This window comes from Nuphar pumila, chromosome 7 (genome assembly GCF_984573655.1).
Source record: "Nuphar pumila chromosome 7, dmNupPumi1.hap1.1, whole genome shotgun sequence".
Classification (NCBI taxonomy): Eukaryota; Viridiplantae; Streptophyta; class Magnoliopsida; order Nymphaeales; family Nymphaeaceae; genus Nuphar; species Nuphar pumila.
The window spans coordinates 33,543,819-33,567,903 of record NC_143255.1 but is presented as its reverse complement, the minus strand read 5'-3'; the positions used below and the strand labels follow the sequence as shown (position 1 = coordinate 33,567,903).

General features: G+C 37.6%; 1 protein-coding gene across 2 annotated transcripts; it reads right to left on the bottom strand.

The window, feature by feature from the left end:
* Window positions 1–3,764: 3,764 nt before the first annotated feature.
* On the bottom strand, window positions 3,765–23,883 carry LOC149831837 (uncharacterized). 2 transcript variants are annotated; one of them, XM_090014170.1, is made up of 9 exons: window positions 23,658–23,883; window positions 23,443–23,485; window positions 12,282–13,249; window positions 12,086–12,181; window positions 11,815–11,982; window positions 11,566–11,631; window positions 5,212–5,277; window positions 5,067–5,135; window positions 3,765–4,337 (listed from the first exon to the last, which is right to left on the bottom strand). In XM_090014170.1, exons 3-9 carry the CDS (start codon window positions 13,002–13,004, stop codon window positions 3,924–3,926), a joined length of 1,602 nt encoding a protein of 533 aa, XP_089870296.1. In that variant the 5' UTR covers window positions 13,005–13,249; window positions 23,443–23,485; window positions 23,658–23,883; the 3' UTR covers window positions 3,765–3,923. The 2 variants fall into 2 exon arrangements, with proteins under 2 accessions (XP_089870296.1, XP_089870297.1); XM_090014171.1 differs by having other exon boundaries at window positions 23,595–23,714.
* Window positions 23,884–24,085: the final 202 nt, after the last annotated feature.

Here is a 24,085-nt window from a genome sequence, read left to right as displayed (position 1 = left end):
GGTGTAAATGGACTTTATAAGAGGCACTTAGTGGAATGAGACTCCATCGTTATGCCAAGGACTATGGCTAGCTTAGGAATCTTTGCTTTGCATAAAAGGAGCGTGACATTGGCTGTGAAGCAGTGTTGGTTGGCTCATACTTCACAGGATGCATGTGCAAACTTCCTCCGATTGAAATATGGTCAAATCAATTCACTTGCAGTTTGTCGGGGGGTTCGTGGACCGTACACATTGCATTTGAGGAAACTGTGGTTTAAGGCATTGTGTTTGTTTCTTGACAGGGACTTGGATGTAGGGGTTGACAGATCTTGGCTTCAATGGGCAGTCTTTAATGCGGGAGTTTTTCAAGTTTATAGGGTCTACCGTTCTCTTTTACCTCTGGGGCCGGGCTGGTTCTCCAACAATGCTTTATGGGCGAAGGGACCATCTCCGAGGACTAAGGTATTGGCTTGGTTGATTCTTCATGACCGGATACAAAACCATAACAACATCAAGAGGATGAGTTTTCAGTTTCCCAATTGGTGTGTGCTTTGTCGACCGGCTGAAGAAACTACACATCTTTTTTGGTCGTGTGCAATTTTTTGATAATTGTTTTCTAAAACTTGGAGGACTCCATCAGTTGTTGTGCGGGAGGATCGCTTTGTGTTGGATCTTATCCTCGACCCTGCTATAATTAGACGCAAAAAGAAGTGGAGGACTATTTGGAGAGTTTGGTTATTTACAATGTGGTGGTTCATATGGATGGCCAGAAATGATGCTATTTTTCGGGATGTCCCGTTCAACCTTAATCGTCTGACTCATAGGGTCTTTGGCTGATGTGTATGCTATCTTCCGCATATACCTCAAAGACCTTCTGCTGCCACCAACCGATCCCCATCTAGATTTATGTGGTTCTTGATGAGTTTTTTGTTTGTGTTCAGTTTTTTTTGTTTTTGTTAATGGTGTTCTCATGTTGCTGTTGTGTTTGTGCTTGTGGGTCTCAACGCTTTGTTGAGTTTCACTTTTAAGTAATGTTGATCGCTTTTTGGCTCTCTCTCTCTCCATCTTATATAGATTTTGGTGTATATACGGATCGTTTCTTGAAAGAAGGGCTACCGTGGTTCCGACTAGAACGAAGCAAATCCTTGCCGAGTATTTAACGATTCCGTTGACCGTCTACTTAAAATGGGGCAGATATAGGCATGTGCTTGGTTCGATCCATACCCAGAATTTGTTTATGATGTGGCAGATGCATTAGGGTCCGAATAGTGCTGGTAAATAAGTCCATACAACCAAACTGGGCATGACTCATTTGCTAGTGGATTGAGCTGGTGACTTGGCTAGTTTTTATGTTTAGCTGAACCGAACTCGTCCCTGGACGAGACGAGCCGAACATGAGCTGGTTGGTGTAAAAGCATTTCATGTTATTTATACATGAAATATACATATTTTTATATAGTACACTTAAACTATATATTTTATATATTACAGAGTGTTTCATATTTTATGTATATGTTTTTTATGCATCATTGTCTCTGTACATATATTTTATGCATTTTCCTTTATATACATATATAGTTCTTCCAAGCCAAGTCAAACACCATGTGTTCGAGCTTTAAGCTAAATGAGCCGCTTATGGTTCGGCTAGCCAGCTATACGAACGAGCTCGTGACAAGCCAAACCAAGCCAAGTCACGAGCTGTTTGGTTTATTTACCAGCACTGATTAAGGATGTGAACAGTTTGGATTTGGGTCTATTCATGTTTGACCTGACTGCATCCGGAGCCAGCTTGGGTTATGTCCAATGTTTTCAAGATCGGTTATGGACCTGAATCAATTTTCAAATCAATTTGGAGAATCGACCAATTTAGACTCGAACTGAATATAGCTGTTGCGGTCACTTTTATTTTTTTTAATTAAACAAGTAAAAAATAAAAGGATATTAAAATATGAAAATAAGGGCCAATCCAACCCCGATTCCCCATGAATTGAATAGGCCAATTCTGCCCGTTTCTAGGGTTGAATCGGCTGATGCCATGAGTATAGGCTGATTCTCATCCAACGGTATGGTCTGATAGAGCTTAGAGCTTGTGACAAGTTTGCGGGCCCTAGAGGCAGTTTACCCATGGATACAATTTGGATTGCAGTTTATGAGTTGGATATCCAACCCCATTTGGTGCACGCTGATCTGACCCAATGAGATATAAACATGTATGGGCAATTTAGGGATTCCGACGGGTTGGATACGGGCTCGATCAGGTTTTACCTTACCTGGATCTATTTCTTGAATAGTGGGTATGTTTTTGTATTCAAATGAGACTCAACATGCCATACCAAAGGGGGGGAGCAGCTAGTCCACGTTGTAGGTTCAAAACCCAATGATATAATTGTATAACTGGTAGGGGTCTAACCCCAGCAGGCCTTAAAAAAAAGACTCAACATGCCATGCCTTTCGGTTTACAGTTTGGATTAAAGCAGATGCTTTTAGTAGTTTGGAACAATGTTGTACGGACCTATTCAGGTTGGATCTGTCGGACCTGCCATTTTTAATATATATATATATATATTTATATAATGAAGTTTAAAATTGAAAAAAAGGAAAATTGACCAGCTCAGCTCAATTTGGTTCAAGTCTGAATCAGCTGATCCTCTTAATCGTTTTGAAAATCGATTCAGGCCCAAAATCAATTTTGACAACATTGGCCTTTCAATAGTCAACTAGAAGGCCATGGCAAACCAGGGGTTGCGGACCCTAGGGCACGGCAAAGGGATCTAACATCCATGATTTTTTTTCTTTTTGAAAGGCAAGCTGGGGTTAGGCAGACCCTATAAGTTATACAACTATACCATTGGGTTTTGAACCTACAATGCCCCAACACAAGGTGACGTGCACTACTCCCCGTTGGTATCTAACATGCATGATGAAGGTGAAAAAATGACCCTATTTTTCACTTTCTTTCTATTTTCATGGCATTATGTTGTTGACCTAGGGGTGTCAATGGGCCGGGTTCCACCCGGACCAAGCCTGTACCAAACCCTATATGGTTAGGGCATGGTGATAAAGGAGAACCCATTAAATACCTGGCTAGATCCAAAGGGTCCGATTAATATATGGAGCTGGGTATGGTTTGTGAATTTTCGTACCAGCTGCAAATGTGACCGGAGTTCTGATTAAGATCCGTGTTTTTTCAATATAAAAAAATTATTTTATCAGGTATGGACTGGGTTCAGTTCATGTAATCCTTACAAGACTCTGGTACATTTTTTTCTTATGGTGGACCCAGTCAGACTCTGGTCTGAATCTAGTACCCACTCCTCAAAGTCATCCAGGTTGGGACTCACCTGGGTCCTAACTAGATCTGACCCGTTGACACCCCTATGTTGACCCAATATAACTAGATTTCCAAGTCTATGCAGCGACTTTATGTTAAAAATGCTCTCTCTAAATAACCAAAGAGGCAAAGACTGGACTCATTTTGATGCTCATATTCCCGTCATTAAGAAGGCAACATGGTTGTGATGTTTGAAGCTTGAACGGAAAGTCTACTAAGGGCAATCAGGAACTGCAACCTATCACATTAACCATTTAGTTATGAAGCCAATTTTGCAACTTCAATTACCACATACAGTGATAAATAATTAGTACTGGTGTCGTTGGAGTTGGTGACCATGATGATGATGAATTTTGTCATTGTTTTCCAGCAGCAACTGTGAGATCACTGAATGTGGTTTTTGGGAAGGCAGAATTTTGCAAAAGGAAGTTCAGAAGGTCCAAACGAACCCAAATTCTATCAAACAAAGTAAATAGATATCTATATATCAACAACTGATGTGGAAGTACAAAACTAAATAGCCTACTCTAAGATATTTGGTTGCATTCCTATTCTAATTGACAAGAATTTTTGGCCTTTCAAAAAGGGCAGATAAAACAAACATGAAGCTCAATTAGACCTTGGGTTTTGAATCATCTTCTCGGCCAACTGTAGCAGCACCACTGGAACTGTTGGTGGTGCTCTCTTCTCTCTCACACTTGGGCAAGACGTCTTTCACCCCACTCTCGCTGCTAGAAGATGCTGCCCAGATTCCAATCCCTGAAGATGAATAGGTGGGGGCAGAAATGTTTCCATTGCTGGCCTCGGTTTTAGGTGTCCGTCTTGAAGGAGTTTTTCCACCAGAAATGGCAGTGGCTAAAGCAATAGGCATGAGGCAGAGGCCTTTGGTTTGTAGATACTGCATGGCTGAGGTTACACTGGACTCCATGAGCTTAACCACTTCCTGTTCGAATGCCATACTATCCTGTGACTCAGGCAATTCAGCACCATGGACCATGGAAGCAGACAGTTGGAGACTGTTAGAACCCTGAAGGAAAAAAAAAGGTTCAAGAATTTCATTATCAATTGAAAAATCTGACATGAACTCGTTAATATGCATGAGAAGAAGTTCATAAGTCAGAATGCAGATGACAATGGTTTTAGCTCCACCAGACACTGCTCTCTGCTCAAAGAAATATCTGAGATGAATTATTAATGCAAATGATAACAAGACCACGTCAGAATGCAGATGACTTTGGTTTTAGCTCCATCAGACACTGTTCTCAAAAGGAAATTGTCGTACCACATCTTTTTGTAACCATGCATCTAGAAATATTGGACTGATTTACAACGGGTGGCATATGCATACAAATGGTTTGTTGTAATTTGTAAAGGAAGGAATCTTGAGAGAAGTTGTAAAGGAAGAAATGACAGTATTTATACAGAATGAGAAACAGAAGGCTACATAAAAGGACAGCCACAATTTCATCAGTTCCCGAAAGAACTAAAAGGTTAACGTTCTCCAGATAACTTCTAATGTACTGAAGACAAAAATGAAAACAAGGAATTATAAACTAGAACGCTTGTGGCTAGTTAGAAAACTGGCACAATCTTTTGTAAGGATCACTAATATCCTACCACAATTATATGGAAAAAAGCAATTATCAAAAGAAAAAGACTAAATTCTTCAGTTAAATAATGTCCCATCTCAGACCATTTTCAAATAAAAAGTTGAAACATTAAAGAAATTTAAAAGGAAGTCAACAAAATATTGCACCTGAGATTGAGCGTCTGTGATCAGGGGAACAACTGCTCCTGCTGCACCCAGTCTGCTCATGCTTAACACCTGCTTTGCAAAAGCACTAAGTCATCTATGAAACAAATGAAAAACGGCATAAAAGGGTCACGTACAGAGTATTCACCTTGACTTGCAACTGAAGAAATTTGACATATTCGATTATCTCATCAAGCATTGAGGCCTTGTCTGTCTGCACAAACAAACATGCAGTGTTTAAGGACCAAATCTAACACAAAACATCCGACATCAGGACAAAGGGCAAAATAACTCCACTTTAAGGATGGATAAAAATTTGGGACTTCAGCATAAAACATTAGGCAGTTATAGTGTAGTGGGAAGCTACCCTACTGCATCCCTACCAGATGGTACCCGATTGCTTGGAACCATCAATTTTCTGTGTTTTTTCAAAATTCTGACCTTACAGATGTGTTCATCATGATTGATTTACTATAAATTGACACTTGGATCATTTGATTTCGATTCATGGATAGGTTTTTACAAGGTTCAAAAACCAATGGTCTACAATTTTCATAAATTTTTGAGGCTTCAAATACCATTTTTTCCATCCAAAATGCATAATACAAGTGTCAATTTCTAGTAAATCAATCTTGCTGAACACATCTGTAAGGTCAAAATTTTGAAAAAGCACAGAAAAAATTCTTAATGGGTAGGGTTGGTACGCTTTTGGCAGGTTTCCATTTCTCAACAGTTATATATTATACAACAACAACAACTACGCCTTCATCCCAAAACAATTGGGGTCGGCGATATGAACCAACAAAGAAAATCATTCTGGGTCTTCCAAATGAATCCTTCTCCTCCATTCATTCCTATCCAATGCCATGTCCTCGGTGAGGTTCAAAGCATTCATATCCTTTCCTATCACCTCCATCCATGTCTTCCTAGGCCTGCCCCGACCTCTTTTAACTAATATATTTTCCCATTTTTCCATCCTTCTAACTGGGGCATCATTAGGCCTTCGTCGAATATGTCCAAACCACCGTAAACGATTCTCTCTCATCTTATTTTCAATGGGTGCAACGCCTACCTTCTTACGTATTTCCTCGTTCCGAATCTTATCTTTTATTGTATTTCCACACATCCATCTCAGCATACGCATCTCAGCTACACTCATTTTTTGAATATGATGTCTCTTGGCAGCCCAACATTCCGTACCATATAGTAAAGCGGGCCTAATAGTCGTCCTATAAAACTTTCCCTTCAACCGCAATGGCATTCTACGATCGCACAACACTCCAGTTGCACTCTTCCATTTCATCCACCCAACCTTTATCCTATGATTTACATCTCCATCAATTTCTCCATACTTTTGAATGATAGATCCCAAATATTTGAAAGAATCATCCACCGGTATTTCTTTCTCACCAAGATTCACTACACTCACATCTCTATTTCGTTGCTTACTAAATCGACATTCCATGTATTCTGTCTTACTCTTACTCAACTTAAAACCTCTTGCTTCCAATGTCTGTCTCCATAATTCTAACTTAGCATTAACCCCAGCTCTAGACTCATCAATCAAAACAATATCATCAGCAAACAACATACACCACGACACATTTTCTTGAATTGATCTCGTAAGCTCATCCATCACTATAGCAAATAGGAAAGGGCTTAAAGCAGATCCTTGATGTAACCCAACCGTTATAGGAAAATTGGTTGTCACCCCTCCACAAGTGCGGACATTGGTTACTACTCCTTCATACATATCTTTAATTATACTAATGTACTTGAGAGAAACACCTTTCTTCATCATTGTCCACTAGAGAACGTCCCTAGGTACTCTATCGTAAGCCTTCTCCAAATCAATAAAAACCATATGCAAATCTTTGTTCCTCTCTCTATTTCTCTCAATAAGTTGTCTAAGAAGATGTATAGCTTCCATAGTAGATCTTCCAGGCATAAAACCAAATTGATTCTCCGATATCATGACAACCTTCCTCAACCTAGACTCAATCACCCTCTCCCAAAGTTTTATAGTATGACTCATGAGTTTTATACCACGATAGTTTGTGCAATCTTGTATATCACCCTTATTCTTATATAGAGGCACCAAAGTACTCTTCCTCCACTCATTAGGCATCTTATTTGTCCGCCAAATCTTGTTAAAAAGATTTGTCAACCATTCTAAACCTTTCTCTCCCAAGCATTTCCAAGCCTCGATAGGTATACCATCTGGGCCAACTGCCCTTCTTGATTTCATTTTCTTCAAAGCCTCTGCAATTTCTTTCTTTTGAATCTTGCGCATGAAGTCACGATTCATCTCATGAAAAGGAATGGAAAAGTCTCCAAGATCCTGAGCATGACTTTCATTAAATAGCTTATCAAAATAATCTTTCCATCTCTCCTTAACCTCCTCATCTTTGACTAAAACCCTTTGCGTTTCATCTTTGATACATCTAACCATACCTAGATCCCTCGATTTCCTATCTCTCATTTTTGCAATCCTATAAATATCCTTCTCACCCTCTTTGGTATCCAACTTGTCATAAACTTCCTTATATACCTTATCTCTCGCGTTCCGAACTGTTATATATTATAAAAGTATAAAATCATAGTTATCAATATGTTTGATATGAATACATCATGTTCTTAAAGGAATTCTTGAAACCGCCGATAAGCACAAGAAAATATCATTAAAAAGATAATGATAATAACATGATAAAAGGAGCACTTAGAGTTTCTTATTTTTCCAGAGGTTCAAAAAACTCATTTTTTAATGCTTTAAAATATGAAATAATAATCATAAATTTGTATCAATAAAAATGACTCAAACCATGAAAAATAGTTTTATTCTCCATGCAAAGCAAGCTCCTTCTTGGTGAGAAGGATAAACAGCTTGCAAGCTATGTCACAGGGATTCAGCTGGCCATGTGCCGCACTCGCGTCGCGGGTGCAGTCAACGCACCCAGGGTCATAAATATCCAATTTTTGAACTTAAAAAAAAAAACAGAAGCCCGATGAAATGGGCTGGGAGGGGGGATTAGGGAAAAAAAATTTGCCCTCTCCTCCCAACCCCGACGCGGCGACCTCAACCTCCTCTCCTCCCGACCCATCTTATCCAACACCCTGACGTGGCGACGAGGTATCACCGTTCCAACCCACCGGCGATGCCTCCTCTCCAACCTAGGTATGCATTCTCTCTCAATCTCTCCTTCGATCTCTCCTCTCCGTCTCCTATTCAAGGGTGTAAAGACCATGAATATTCATTCGGTATCTTGGGCCCAATTGAGTCAGACTCCATTCTCTTGAATTTCTTGGGAGATTTTTAAGTTTAGTTTTTTTGGGGAAGATCTTGGAACTTGAAAGAAAAGAAGACATGGGGAATTAAAAGAATTCCTTGTTTTCTCAAGTTTCATAAATTCTTGGTGAATATGACAGTGTTGTGATTGTAAAATCTTTGTTGGGTTGTATTTGAATGAATCTCGATAGATTTGTATTTTCTTGTTTTCTGAAATCTTACTCGAAATACCATGTGGTATTTGCAGTAGAGCTAGAAAATTTTCTTCTAGAAGAAGCAAATATAATGTAGCCATTTCACTTTGCTCCATTTTTCATGCAATTTTCTGCCACACACACTGCCATGCTTCAAATGATTTACTGCATTCTGTTCATTTCCTTATTCTGCTTTGGTTATTTCTTCCATTATTCTTTCTTTTTTAAAGTTCCCCCTCTTTCTGCAATCACTGGTAAGGTCAACAACCTCTCTATCCAATCAATATGATATGAGTTTGATAAGAGGAAGAAGATGCATCTTTGACTAAGAGGAATACGAGATGATGGAAGTGATCATCCAACTTAGGCCTTAGATTCGTTATTCCCTTACCTTGTAATTCATTTATGATATAAATAACAATTATATTTTGTGTTGTTTAATGCAATGATGTTACCTCATGCTTCTTTTACCACTAATTAAAAAAATTTAATTTAATTGTGGTGTTAGTTTTTATTATGAAGAATAGAATTGTACATTGTTAATTTGATTTATTGCATGAATGATGATTAATTGATTTGATGATATTATGATAATTGTTTTTTATTTCATTAGTGTTATTGGTGTTAACTGTTAAAAACTTTATATATATATATATATACCCTCCCGCACCCCTGCACCTGCACCCACACCCGCACCCGCACCCATGTGACATAGCTTGCAAGAGAACTAGGATGCATAGGAAGAGTTCAAGACAAGCAAGCGGCATGAGGAACAAGGGGATCAGTAAAAGTTGAAAGAAAAAAAGAGGCGTATGATTTCACACGGGAAGTGGAGATTTTGAAGTTCATATGCAAAGAAACAAACAAACAAAGACAAGAGAGAGAGAGATGGGGGGAAGTAGTGGATTTACTATAGATAGAGGAGAAAGACAGCTACAGACTGTCACATAGGTGCAGGTGCGGATGCGGGACTTTAAAAAAACTTGGGTGCGGGGAGGGTATATATATATATATATATATATATATATATATATATATATATATATATAATTTTTAACAGTTTTAAGTTAACACTACGTGTATGTGTGTGCATTTATGTATTTTTATATATATAATATAGATAAAAATGGACTTGATTACGGATAACTGAATCTACTTTTGGATAGAAATGGACCTCAGTGTGGTTGACTTCACCTAACACAAAGGAAACTGTGTCCAAGTGTTGCACCCGCCTAGGTGCGGGTGCGACGCGAGTGCAGTGCCCTGTTAGAAGAGTCCGTGTGATATAGGCTACAGAGTACTAACACAGGGGTTATGAATGAAAGCTTCACTAAAAGGCAAACCCGCCTTTCCCATAGTGGTTCAAAAACCAAATCAAATCAACAGTTCTCCCAAAAGTTGAAAGGTTTTTAAAGTTTTTATTTCAAAATCTTTTCAAAAATAGAAAACTTACAAATCCAGTAAAACATCTACTAAACATTTAGCAAACCAAAACAACATAATTATAAAAAAATATTGGACAGTGACTGTATTTTGAAAGATTAAAAAAAAAACAAAGCAATTATAATCGACATTCAGATGAGTTTTTGTCAAGCACAATATTTGTATTTAAAAAAAAGGTTTTGGGTTTTGGGTTTTGGTTTTTAAAACTTTTGAGGGGTAAATTTGAAGCATGTATCATGTCAAGGGTTCACCAATATAAGGTCTTAACAAAAGACTTATTTTCAAGTCTTGTCGAGCCTCTTAGGGTTTTAAAAAGGCCTATTCCAAAATGAGAAAGGAAAAATAAGAAAGAAACAGATAGACAAAAGGTAGAAGGGAAGAAAGAAGAAAGAAGAAAGAAGAAAGAAGAAAGGAAAGGATGGATAGATGGATGGAAGAAAGATGAAGAATGAAGAATGGGAAAAGAGCAAGGGAAAAGAACACTTTTAAGTCATTTTCTATTTTCTTTTGCATTTTTTTTTCACCTTTTTTTCTTTTCCTCAAAGCTCCCAAGACTTTCCTGAGATTTTTTCCCAAGAAAACCCACCTTCTTTACAAAAATCTTCTAAGAAAAACCGTCAGTGAGAAACAGATGAGACTGATACTCGTGACTAAAAATAAAACAAAATTATACCACATAATGACATGGATCTGCCTATCAGTGCCGACGCAGCCTATGCAGTACACCTGGGTCAATCGATGTAGCAAGTTACCCAAGCTGTTCTATATTTTTGTCAAATTCAAATATAGTCCATTAATGATCTCAATTAAATGACAACAATCCAAAACCCAAAAAGCAATAGATTTCAAAAGCACTCAACAAGCAATACATATATATAAGTAATGAAACAGTGCACCGGATGCATCTACTTCCTATTATAGACTGTTGGATCTTTTTATTCGATCCAAGGGTTGTCCTATTGCAGAAAAAAGAACATGCATTGCATTTATTAACTTGAAGCTGTGAAAATTGAAACCCTTCACCTCGTACTTGATTTGTAGCCATAATAAATGAAAAAACATGGCAAACCTCATAAATACAATGCATATTTTTATTCAAAATTAGCACAACCATTGGATTGAAAAAGATTCAATAGTCTATATCAGGGAGTATATATATAGGGTCACTAGAATATGTTAACTGGAGTATGAACCGAGATTTTCATGTTTTTTTTTTCTTAAATTCATCGTACGGATGTGATCTAGATGCTTGGTTTTATAAAAACAGATTCTTGGATTATCCGATTACAATGGATAAGGATCTTTTAAGGCTTGAAAATCAATGGCTCAGAATTTTCACAAATATTCAAGTACCCAAAAATCACATTTTTGATCAAAAATACATGATCCGACAGTCTATTTCTAGCAAATGGACCATGCCGAATGCATCTGCAGGGTTGTATTTGCGAAAAAGTGTCGGAAATGCCTAGTTCACAGTCTGGTTCACAAGAATCCACAGATCTTGGCTACATCATTAAAGCAAATGAAAAAATTAATATCATGCAAAGCAGTTCTGTTGGAAAGTTATATCCAAAGATACCTTATTAGAATTTGGGACAAGTTCTTGTAAATCCTTCATCCTTTCAGCTATTTTCTCCCTCCGAAGCTGCACATCCAGGTTAAAAAACACAAGCACAAACCCCAAATGGTTAAAATAATATAGGTATGCCAAAGAATAGACTACCCATTGACTGACTATTAAGACCAGCCAAGATTGAGAACTAAGGACATGAATTTTGTCACAGTACCATATTTAAGGCTTTGAAATTACAAGTGGATACACACTCACTCGTTCAGCAATACTGTGTGGATCAGTGGCCTGCCCCCGACGTGCTCTGACACGTGGCCGTACAGCTCCATTGCAACCACCACTAGTAGCAGATGTAGGTTGCAATTGAGATACAAAAGTAGGGTTGCCATAGTGCTTCCCAGAATTTACTTCGCCAGATTGTGCTAACTAAATAAGAATAAGGTGCAACAAAATCTCACAATATGAAATGAAAACAGTAAAACAAACAATTCATGTAAGAGATTATGTGACCAAAGGGAAAAACTACTACTTTAGGTTGAGGTTGCAATGCAACATTTTGTGGCAGTGTTATTTGTGGTCCAGAAACAAAAGAGGACAACTGATCACTTTGAAGTCCTTTTGGCTCCTGCATTATTAGTGAAATAGATATATTCAGATGAAATAAGTCACACATGCAAATCAAGAGAACATGTATTGCAGATCCCTCTAAAAAGGTCATCACTTACAGAAATAACAGGTATATTGTCTCCAACGTATCTCTTGCCAAGAAGATCTACATCAGTTTCTACAAAGTTTCCTTGCAAATCAAAATCATCCAGCTTCCCTAACCCCAACATTGCAGGTAATGTGGAAACATCTGAATATGATGTGCTCCATGAAGATGGAAGCGAAGACATAGAATGGGCATCTCCAAGTGATTTTGGATATCCTGACAATTCGCCCGTGTTGCTTCCAACAGAACCTGCCTCAGGCAGTGCACTGGCTGATTTTGCTGATCCTCCAAAAATGGGAAGAATATGTGCTGAACTATGAGGCACTACAATTTGACTTGATTTGTTCAACTGAAAACCGAAGGATCCAGTTGATGTTCTATCCTCGATTCCTCTCTGCATAAGGAGGCCATTGTCATGAGACATGTTCTTATGCTGACATTGCTGACCTGACACCAACCCTTTGTCATGGCTAAGGTTTGCATTTTCAGAAACAAGTTGAACAACACTACCATCAGTTGCAATCTTATTGATTCTTTGAGTGCAAGAGCTCCCAATAATATGACCAGGTGAAACTAAGCTGGTTGGAGGGCTCTTATCATCTCCTTGATATACACCAACTGGATCAACAAGCAAGCCATTTGCTTGATCCGCTGGATTGGCAATCCAGGCTGATCTCCCAGTTGGATTCATGTCTACCCATTGGGAGGACAATAAATGATCAATATAGTCATCCATAATACTGCAGTTATCTGCTTCAGAGTTCAGATAGTTTCGGTGGATGAGTTTGCAAATTTTTGCTCTTCTGATAAGATTTCAAACTTCAAACAGCAGAGGAGATAGTTCTTGGCACAATAGCACATCCATGCCACTAACATTAGGCAACAAAAGTAAAAAAATGTTTTAGCAATGCAAACTCATGCCACTGTGAAGCAACTCCTCTGCAGAAACTTCCAGCTCCTAAAGGACGAGCAATTGTCACCCTGTCATAATGAAAAAGGCTGTTCAGATTCCAGCAAATATCACTCGCATGAATAAATATTTCCAAGAAAATAGGAGAACTATATCAAATACAAGTTGCATTCAAAAGCTAAAAAATAATTCGTTGGACAATAGTGGACCTGCCTAAGCATTGATCACCTTTTCTAAGTCACTGGTTAACTCTACAAACAATGAACTGTTACAGGAACAAGTTACAGGTGGATAATGTAACATATGAACATCAAGTGATTAACTGCTCAACATTTGAAAAGCCATTGTCAAGAAACTTGCGTATCAATTGCTGCAAAACCTACAACTTCGCAGTCTTGCTCATAACTCACTTTTTTTTTCATAAGAATCTTGGGAAGAAACAGTGTGGCTGATTCAACCAAAGAATTGGCCTAACCCATGGTTATCATCAGATGTGACCCCAATATAGCCTCCACAGGCTCACTTTGATCAAAAAAATGTTGTGCTAAATGATTACAGTGGCGATAATTGTTAAAAAATGTAATATCATAATGTAATCTCATGTAATTCTTTTTAGTCTTTTTACTTAGTTATGTAATCTAGTTAGAAACTAGTCAGGTTAGTTTATTTCTTTTTAATTTTTGACATTTGTAGACTTTACTTTTTGACCAAAGTCAAAAAGTAGAAAGCCTTAGATAGTCGTTGGACTCCCAACGGCTCTATTTAGAGCAGTTGGGAGCTCAACAACTCCCTCTTGTGCTCCTCTTGTATTATAAATAAGGGGCTGCTCCCCTTTGTAATGCATTCTTTTGTAAGGGTGTTTTTCCATTTGAATGAAGATTATATTTTTTCTATTGATTTGCATACCCTTTTTTGGGTATATTGTATGAACCCTAGTGGTTCTTGTGAGTGTGTATTGTTTATGAACCTTCGTGGTTCTTGTAAGAGATATTTTGTGAGTATCATTTGAAGATTTGATTGTGGGTCTCATCTTCTTACAATAATTGTATTCTCCCAAACTCTTAACCATGGACTTTTGCAGTCAAATCAAATCCAGCCTTTACAGTTCATAAATGAAAAAAGATTGAAGAATTGGCAATGACCATAACTATCATCAGACAACTGGGGACCACTGAATTGACCCAAAATCTATGTAACATGGCCTCTTCTAACACAGCACCACACCGGCATCGCACCCGCACCCATGCAGGTGCGACACTTGGACACGGCTTCCTTTGTGTCAGGTGAAGTCAACCACATTGAGGCCCATTTCTTTCCAAAAGAAGATTCAGTTAACTCCAACCAAGTCCAGTTTTATCTCTCTCTCTCTCTATATATATATATAATGTTAACTTAAAACTGTTAATTTTTATATACATATATATACACCCTCTCCTCTCCGCACCCCCACACCCAAGTTTTTTTAAAGTGCTGCATCCGCACCCGCACCTATGTGACATAGCCTAGAATGTAGTCGTAACCCTATCCACCTGTTTTTTTGCCCTTCTTCTTTTGTAACTTCATACATCATACCTCAAAAAAATCACAGGTAGGCATGTGTAAACTGATATACATCTACTGCATTTTTGCCCAATCACTTTGCCTCATAAAAGCCTAAGATACTAGAGATAGCCAAAGAAAAAGCACCAAGAACATCAACCGATCACCATAACCCAAACCAAGTGCTTCAGACTTTTCATGTCATTTCATATGAAGACATATTTTCTTTCTTCAAGCATGGCAACAAACATGTCAAAGAAAATAAGGACAATAGGATCCTCAAGCCAGAAAAGCTTTGAAAAGCACATATTGCCAATCCTATTGGCTGCCACTTCTCCCAAAAAGGGAAAAAAACTTCATTTCTCTGAAGATCCTCAGCTACATGACCACAGCATGCTCCAAACTAAATTTACTTCAAAAGGAAAAAGTACAACAGCAAAGAGCAGGAATAAAACAGAATTACAAAATATATAAGATTGAAACTGTTGTCCTTAGTTCCTTTGCAGCATGCAGAGGTACAACACAACATAGATAGGTTTTTCCATGGATTCTGCTATGACCAAACAACAGCCCTCTGTTTGAATCTTCCAATATATGTCCTGAGCAGCAAACACTCGGTCAAAAAGATGTAATTGAGAAACACCACTGGAATTGGGAAACATCACAGGAAAAAGAAATCCTAGGAACCTAAAATTGAAAACCATGAATGAAGTTGGAGTCTACATTATCAACCTGTAACGCCATCAGAATGGTTTTAGAGAAAGAGCTGAAAGCAAGGTTTTGCCTCAGGAAACAATGACCTAAATTCTGTTTGATGTGATTAAAACAACACAAATTTTGGAGCAATAAGTTGGATGTGATGAAATCCTTAACTTGACTGTCACCACCCTCAACAAAACCAAACCAACCACCTTGCTTCCCCCCACCCAGCAGTTGCACAGTTCCAGCAACAAAAACTAGAAGAAGCAATATGTTCTGATTCTCTCATAGTAGACTTATGTATCCTAGAATCCTAGACAAAGTCCCTTCAAATGCCTTCAATATTTCGAGCAATTTAAAATATGAAGGATTTAAACTTATCCCAGTTTTCATGAGAAATTCAAACTTTTAATTGCCCCTTCCCCCTCTTCTTCTGTTTTGCTTTTCTCTTCCATTTGTCCACTTTTAGCAGTGAGATTCCTGTTAATTTTTTTCAGAAGTGAAAAGGTAGTTCCTATGTTACTCCAAATTACCTCATATTAGGGATGGAAACGGTTAGGATTTCGGATCAGAAAATAATTGGGGAATCGGATTAGTTTGGATCTGGGACAGCCAAAATTTGCAAATGTCCCTTCCAGAATCTGACCCATTTGTAACCCTGCCTCATATGATTAGCAAGGCTGCAAACCAGCATAACTAGTGTTGTTCAGCATAGACAACAGAATCCATGAAGGTTTATTTTCTCAAACAAATCTGAAATGAGGTTCATGGCAGAAAAAGAGCATTATATTGGAGCACCCGGCAAGAGTCTCATCACTGAGGATGGATATCAGAAAAGGGTCATATGTCCTAACCAACCACCGACAACAACACTTTAATAGGATCTGGGATAATCAGTCTTTATTGCTAATATAAAAAAAAATTCCTTCTAAAAATATTTCTGAAATAGACTTTTAGATTTGATAAGGTTTTAGTAGGACTTCCAGCAGAAAGTAAAAGAAGAACTATCCTCACATGAGAACCTTTATAGAGATCACACTTAGTCAAACAAGTATAGAGGACTAAGCATAACTGACCTTGTAAGGGCTTTTTGAGACAAAAAGAACATGTGTAGGACTGTTAAAATATGATGTATATTTATATATATATATATATCTATATATATCGATTACGACACATATACATATATATGATATATATATGTCTACGTGTCTATCTATCTATCTATCTATATATATATATATATATATATATATATATATATATATATATATATATATATATATATATATATATATATATATATATATATTGTAAAACCCCACAGGGGTATTTCAGTCATTTCACCTGTACACGCATATCCTTGATATGCTTTTTCTTTTCTTTCTTTTTTCCTTTATTCTTTTTCTTTTTTTTTTTTTTTTTTACTTTTTCTTTTTTACATTTGAGAGGGGTCCACATAGAGTCGTTGGACCCCTCCAACGACTCTATGGGAGCCCCTCCTTGGGTCCCTTGCTGTGTATAAATAAGGGGCTCAGCCCCATGTATTCCTTAAGCTTCTTTTGAAGCATTCTATGAAGTGAGATATATTTTTATCTTCTTTTTGTGCTTGACCACTTTTGTGGTTTATTTTGCCCTTTAGTGGCATCTTGTGTATGTGCGTGCTTCCGTGCTTTCGCTTGGAGACGTTGCTCTTTTCATTTGGCACTTCATTACATGGTATCAGAGCCTTGGCTAAGAAGGCTTCATTGGATCCTCCATTCACAAGTAATACCTCTTCTCTCTCTTGTCTTATAAATTTTTCTTCTAATGGCCAACAAAGATGCAAAAATCGATCTCTCATTCAAATTGGATGGGACCAATTATCGCATGTGGGCGGCCGCTATGGAGAATAATCTCAAAGGTAAAAGGCTTTAGGGTTATGTATGTGGAACCATTCCGGAACCACAACTTAAGTTAACTAAATTTGAAGGAGGTGAAGAAAAAGCCTTGAATGAAGAAGAAAAAGAAAAGGCTATTCTTGATTACTCTTCTAAAATGGAAGATTGGGAAAGTGAACATGCTAAAATCTTAGCATGGTTCATGAATAACGTCGAATTGAAGATTTGTGCAAATCTTGCTAAATTCAAGAAGGCTAATGAAGCATGTTTTTTCATGAAAGGTATGTACACTCAAAGAGACCTTGCTAGGCATTTTTTTCTTCAAGAAAAGGTAAGAGCTACCAAGCAAGGTGATATGAGCATTAGGGACTACTATAGTGCCCTATCCTCTTTATGAGATGAACTTGTCCTTCTCGAACCGCAATGGGAAGGAAGTGCTATTGCTATGAGACAAGAGCAAATGGAAAAAGAGAGGTTCTTTCAATTTATTCATGGGCTTCGTCCCGAATTTGAACAACTTAGAGGATCTCTACTTCATAGAGCCTCTACTCCTCTAAGCGATATTTTGGCCGATTTATGTCAAGAAGAAACCCGTTTGGCCTTGAAAAAGGATGTTGATGAAGTACATGCCGTGTCTAGACCCGACAACAATGTAAGATCATATAAACCACCACATTTTTGGAAGAATAATGGTGGAGGAAGGAAAATCATTTGTCATAATCGTAATGAACCGGGCCATATTCGTCCCGATTGCCCTAAATTCAAGAAGAAGGTAGCTTCCGTGGGAGAAACTCCTCCAATCATCAATGAAGATTCAAAGAAGGATGGTGACATAAAGGATTCCATCGCTCATCTAACCGAAACTCTCCAACAATTTATGAAGATGAACGCCTCTACATCATCATCCTCACCTTCCACTTCCGGTGCCGCCATTTCTTCATTCCCAGGTATGTCTTCTTGGATTCTTGATTCGGGTGCCTCTTTCCATATGACTCCAAATGCATCACTTTTGTCAAAACCAAGTCTCAATAAGTTTAAATCATATGTATCCACCGCCGATGGAACTTCTTTAAATGTTGAGGGTATTGGAAACCTTGAGAAAATTTATGACCAAAACAAAGAATTTTTTGTTCCCAAAATCCGAATCATCCCAAAACTTAATCTAAATCTTTTCTCCGTCTCTCAAATCACCGATTTTGAGTGTAATGTCTCTTTTTCACCAACCCATTGCTATGTGCAGGATCTCCGGTCCGGGAAGCGGATTGGGCAAGGCCATAGAAGAGGGGACCTTTACTATATGGATTTTTTGTCTTTGCCATCCAAATCATTTTGTAATCATGTTCAATCCAAAGATATTGAGACTTGGCATAAGAGACTTGGGCACCCTAGTATTTCCAAATTGTACCTTTTTCCATTTTTGGAAAATTTTTGTAATACAAATACATTTACATGCAATGATTGTATTCTTGGCAAAATTCACTCTCTTCCATATTCTCATAGCAATTTTGTGTCAAAAAGGCCTTTTGAACTTGTGCATTCCGATGTATGGGGACCGGCACCCGTTATGTCCAAAGGAGGCTTCTCTTACTATGTTTCTTTTATTGATGATTTTACTAGATACACATGGGTTTATATTATCAAGAATAAATCTGATGTCTTCATTAATTTTAAAGAGTTTCACGCTCTTGTTCAAAATCAATTCCAACACAATATAACCATTTTTAGATCCGACTCAGGAGGAGAATACATGTCTAAAGACTTCCAAAATTATTTTAAAACAAATGGAATTTTGCACCAAAGATCTTGTCCTAAAACTCCGCAACAAAATGGTCTTGCGGAAAGGAAACATAGGCATTTAATTGAAACCACAAGAACTCTTCTTGTGTCTAAATGTGTTCCTAAAAACTTTTGGGCCGAAGCTCTTCTTACCGCAACATATCTTGTGAATCGTATGCCCTTTTCCTCTTTGAAAAATGTTTCGCCCTTTGAAAAATTATTTAAAATTACTCCCGATTTTAATAGATTAAGAATCTTTAGATGCAAATGTTTTGTACTTAGTTTAGGACAAGATAAGTTGTCACCTAAAGCTATTGAATGTGTGTTCATTGGCTATGGTGAGAATAAAAAAGGCTATAGATGTTTTGATATTCGAAACAATAAATTATATATGTCGAGAAATGTAAACTTTATTGAAGAACAAAATGGTTTCGATATCCACACATCTAAGGAAGACATCGATTATTCTTTTCTATTTGACTTAGCTCCTAGAATTGAGTCTCCTGAGGCTATTTCTTGTGATACTAGTTGTGATGGAATTTCACATTATAATGATATACAACAACATGATAATACCTCCCAAAATGAAAACCTTAATGATATAAATGTCTATACCCGACGGATAGGAAATGAACATCAACCTGCTATTGACAGATACTCTCAAGACTTCTCTTTAGAAGAATCTACTGACAACAATCTACCTAGGAGATCTTCTCGTACCAGTAGGCCACCACAAAAGTTTGTGTCCTATGAATCTTTTTCTCCGAATTATAGGGCTTGTCTTATGTTAATACATTCGTATCACGAACCTACATCTTTTAAGGAAGCTAAAGATCACCCACATTGGATTGAAGCCATGAAAATCGAACTAGAGGCTCTTCACAAGGCCCAAACCTGGAGCATTATTCCTCAACCTTTAGGGAAGAAGGCAATTGGGTGTAGATGGGTATATAAAGTCAAAACTAAATGTGACGGGTCTCTTGAAAGATACAAAGCTCGTTTGGTAGCAAAAGGCTATGCCCAAGAATATGGGATTGATTATGAAGAAACTTTTGCTCCCGTGGCCAGAATGACTAGTGTACGAACCTTAATTGCTTTAGCATCCATCAAACAATGGCCTATATACCAACTTGATGTTAAAAATGTTTTCTTAAATGGAACTTTATGTGAAGAAGTTCTTATGGATCCTCCGTCGGGTCTTGAAATTGGGAAAGACAATATTCTAAAATTAAACAAAGCTCTTTATGGGTTAAAACAAGCGCCAAAAGCGTGGTATGATCTTTTTAGCAAAGTAGTTCTTGATAATGGTTTCTCCTCATGTTACACTGATACTGCTTTGTTTGTTAAATCCTCTAATGAATACATAACCATTTTGTTATTATATGTTGATGATATGATTATCACAGGTAATGATAAGAAAGGTATTGATCTTATTAAAAATATTCTTAAGAAAAATTTTGATATGTCTGATCTGGGTTTTTTGAGGTATTTCTTAGGAATTGAAGTTGCATACTCCCCCAAGGGGTATGTCCTATCTCAGACGAAGCTTGCCTCTGATATTATTGCTAGGTCTGGGCTAACAGATGACAAAAGGGTGGAGACTCCAGAAGTGATCAATGCCAAGATGAGAGCCAATGATGGCACTCCTTTAGCAGATCCCACGCCTTATCGTCAATTGATTGGATCATTAACATATTTATTTATTACCAGGCCTGACATTTCCCATGCAGTTCATAGTGCAAGCCAATTTCAGACTGCTCCTACCACCACTCACATGGCAGCAGTAATGAGGATTATCAGATATCTAAAAGATTCCATAACTAAGGGAGTATTCTTATCCTCTTCTTCACCTCTTACTTTACTTGCGTATACTGACTCTGATTGGGGGGGTAACCCCGATGATCGTATTTCTACCACAGGTTATTGTGTGTTTCTTGGGGAGTCACTTATCTCCTGGAGGTGTAAAAAGCAGCGTAAAGTTTCTCTCTCATCTACTGAAGCCGAATATCGTGCGATGGCCACTACCACAACTGAGATTATATGGTTAAGAAGCTTACTTAAAGATATGGGTGTCTCATTCTCAACTCCCTCAAAGCTATGCTGTGACAACAAGAGCTCCATTTATATCGCTAGCAATCACACTTTTCACGAACGAACGAAGCATATTGAGATGGACTGTCATTATGTTCGAGATGAGTTCCTACGTGGCACCATTCAACTCCCATATGTTCCTACCGAATATCAGTTGGCGGACTTCTTCACCAAAGCCTTGCCTTCGCCTCGCTTCTATTTCCTCCTTAGCAAACTCTCGGTGATTTCACCGTGTGTTTGAGGGGGGGTGTTAAAATATGATGTATATATATATATATATATATATATATATATATATATATATATATATATATATATATATATATATATATATTGTAAAACCCCACAGGGGTATTTCTGTCATTTCACCTGTACACGCATATCCTTGATATGCTTTTTCTTTTCTTTCTTTTTTCCTTTATTCTTTTTCTTTTTTTTGTATTTTTTACTTTTTCTTTTTTACATTTGAGAGGGGTCCACATAGAGTCGTTGGACCCCTCCAACAGTCATAAATATGACCGTTGGAGGGGCTCCAACGACTCTATGGGAGCCCCTCCTTGGGTCCCTTGCTGTGTATAAATAAGGGGCTCAGCCCCATGTATTCCTTAAGCTTCTTTTGAAGCATTCTATGAAGTGAGATATATTTTTTATCTTCTTTTTGTGCTTGACCACTTTTGTGGTTTATTTTGCCCTTTAGTGGCATCTTATGTATGTGCGTGCTTCCGTGCTTTCGCTTGGAGACGTTGCTCTTTTCATTTGGCACTTCATTACAAGGACTTCCACCAGTAAGTAAAAGAAGGGAAGCCGTCCCTCACCAAAAAAAGAAAGAAAAAAAGAACCTGAATTTAGGGCTTATAATTAGTCAAAATACTTATGGAAGATAAATGATGAACTTGCCATGAATAAGACAGATGGAAGAAAAAAGTTCTTTTGTCCCCTCAATTAGAATAACACAAATGCTTTTTCTTTATCCTTTCCCCAATCACACTAAATCTTTTGCCACTAGTCCTGCTGGAAGCCTCCTAATTCTAATTATATCTGAACTGTGGAACAAGATTATTGCTTTGACTAACAATCAGAGGCAAGAATTACACCAAATTGAAGAACTTTACAATTACAAGTAGGAAAATATTTGCACAAGAAATTATCCTGACTAAGTAAAGAACATGGAATGCAAATCCGTTCCACCACCACAAATGAGAGTAGCAACCCAGTCATCTTTAGGCTATGTGACCAAAATTTTATTATGCAAAAGTCATCACAGTACATGATCGAATTCCAGTTCTCAAAGGCATTTTCTTGTATCAAAACAAAGGTTGGTGTCAGCTATTCTGTTCAACTTTCCCGACAATCCATACACCAAAAAAACTAATGAAACCTCAAAGATTTAGGAGTAACTTATGGGAATCTGTCCCAATTATTTGTATTTCTACTGTTAAGCTTTATTTAGAAACATAATACCGACAAATGCACATTTCCAGTAGAAGATGATAGTAAGAACAGATTACATAAAGACAGCCTGTAATATAGGCTAAAAAGATAATGATAGAAATCAGGGAATGGAAAAATGAATGCACTTTTATGAACGAGAAAATCTGTTCCACCAATCAGTGTGACCAAATTTGACAATCCCCATATCATGTCAAGCTCCAACCCAGCACACTCATGCAGATAGAAACGTTTCCTACTTTCCCAAGTGTCATATACCTTTCCCAATTATACAAACCACTGTAGGAAGGATAATTTGACATAAAAGTTCAGATCCCATATTTCATAAAACAACCAAAAATGAAATATGAATTCGCATAAATGACCTATTACTTCAGTCTTCATATCGACCCAGATTTCGAGAGAGAATGATGTCAACATGTTGCATCTTTCTTATGAGGCAAAGTAAAACAAATGACATTATATATATACAACATTATATACACCGTTTCCCTTAGTATCCTGTAATGGGTAACAGCCAACTTCTTGTGTCCCACAGGCATCAAATACTTCACAATTTTCAGTTATCAAACGACCAAAAAAAATCCCTTATTCACTTGAGGGTAAATACAATCCAACAATGAAAAAACAGCCAAAGTTTGCTTTTTTTGGATGAAAAAGATGGTAATGAACAAACTGATGACCATGGCAATCAAGAAACAAAATCACCAAAACCTGAAGACAAAATTAACTCAATTATCTGAACTAACCATGAAGCTAACTGCAGAAAGCAAAGATCAAAACCAAAAGAAAACAAAACAACTCCAAGAGAAACACGGACTCAATCTCACCTTCAGTTCTACACCAACCTCATTTCTTGCTCCACAGTGAACCCTAGAGAACAAAGAAGAAGAAAAAATCATGAAAACCAACTTTGACAACAACAAAACACAAGTAACGAACGCAAAACCAAGCACGAAATAAACAAGAGAGTTCAACAAACCAAAATTAAACCCTTCTTCTCTCTTCTCCAAAATCAGGGTTTCTAGGGAGAAGAAAAACGTACAATTGGTTCTCCCACGAGGCCACCGATTTCTTTCATAATCATTTCACGAACCTCCCAGAACCGAAAAAGATCGAGAAATCGAAAGAAACAATAGGAATTCAGAGAGAGAGAGAGAGAGTTTCTCTCTCAAGCCCGCGAACACACCCTCGAAGTCAGCAGCTGCAGAGAAACGGGAGCAAAAAACGAAAAAAGAGAAGAAATAAAAACAAAAACTGATTAAAAAAGTCACTATTTACTCTTTTTTTTCGTTTGATTTTTTTTTTCTAGTTGAAAATATTCCAAAATTTCTAAAAGTGGGAAGTTGGATTCTTGGTCAAGGTCACAAAAGACGTTTGACTTTATAATGACCTTTTTATCCTTCGACCAAGAGGGTAGTAAGAGGTGGTTGTGGGATTGGGATGTTTGGGTCCCACTGTATTGAATCCATT

Bases quoted from the DNA above. Each gene is read 5' to 3' on its own strand.
- LOC149831837 (XM_090014170.1), bottom strand. From the start codon at position 13,004: ATGGATGACTATATTGATCATTTATTGTCCTCCCAATGGGTAGACATG. The intron at 5,136-5,211 runs GTGAATACTCTG...TTTGCAAAGCAG, and splicing joins TTCTTCAGTTGCAAGTCAAG to GTGTTAAGCATGAGCAGACT. The intron at 4,338-5,066 runs GTGCAATATTTT...TTTTTCCTTCAG, and splicing joins TCACAGACGCTCAATCTCAG to GGTTCTAACAGTCTCCAACT.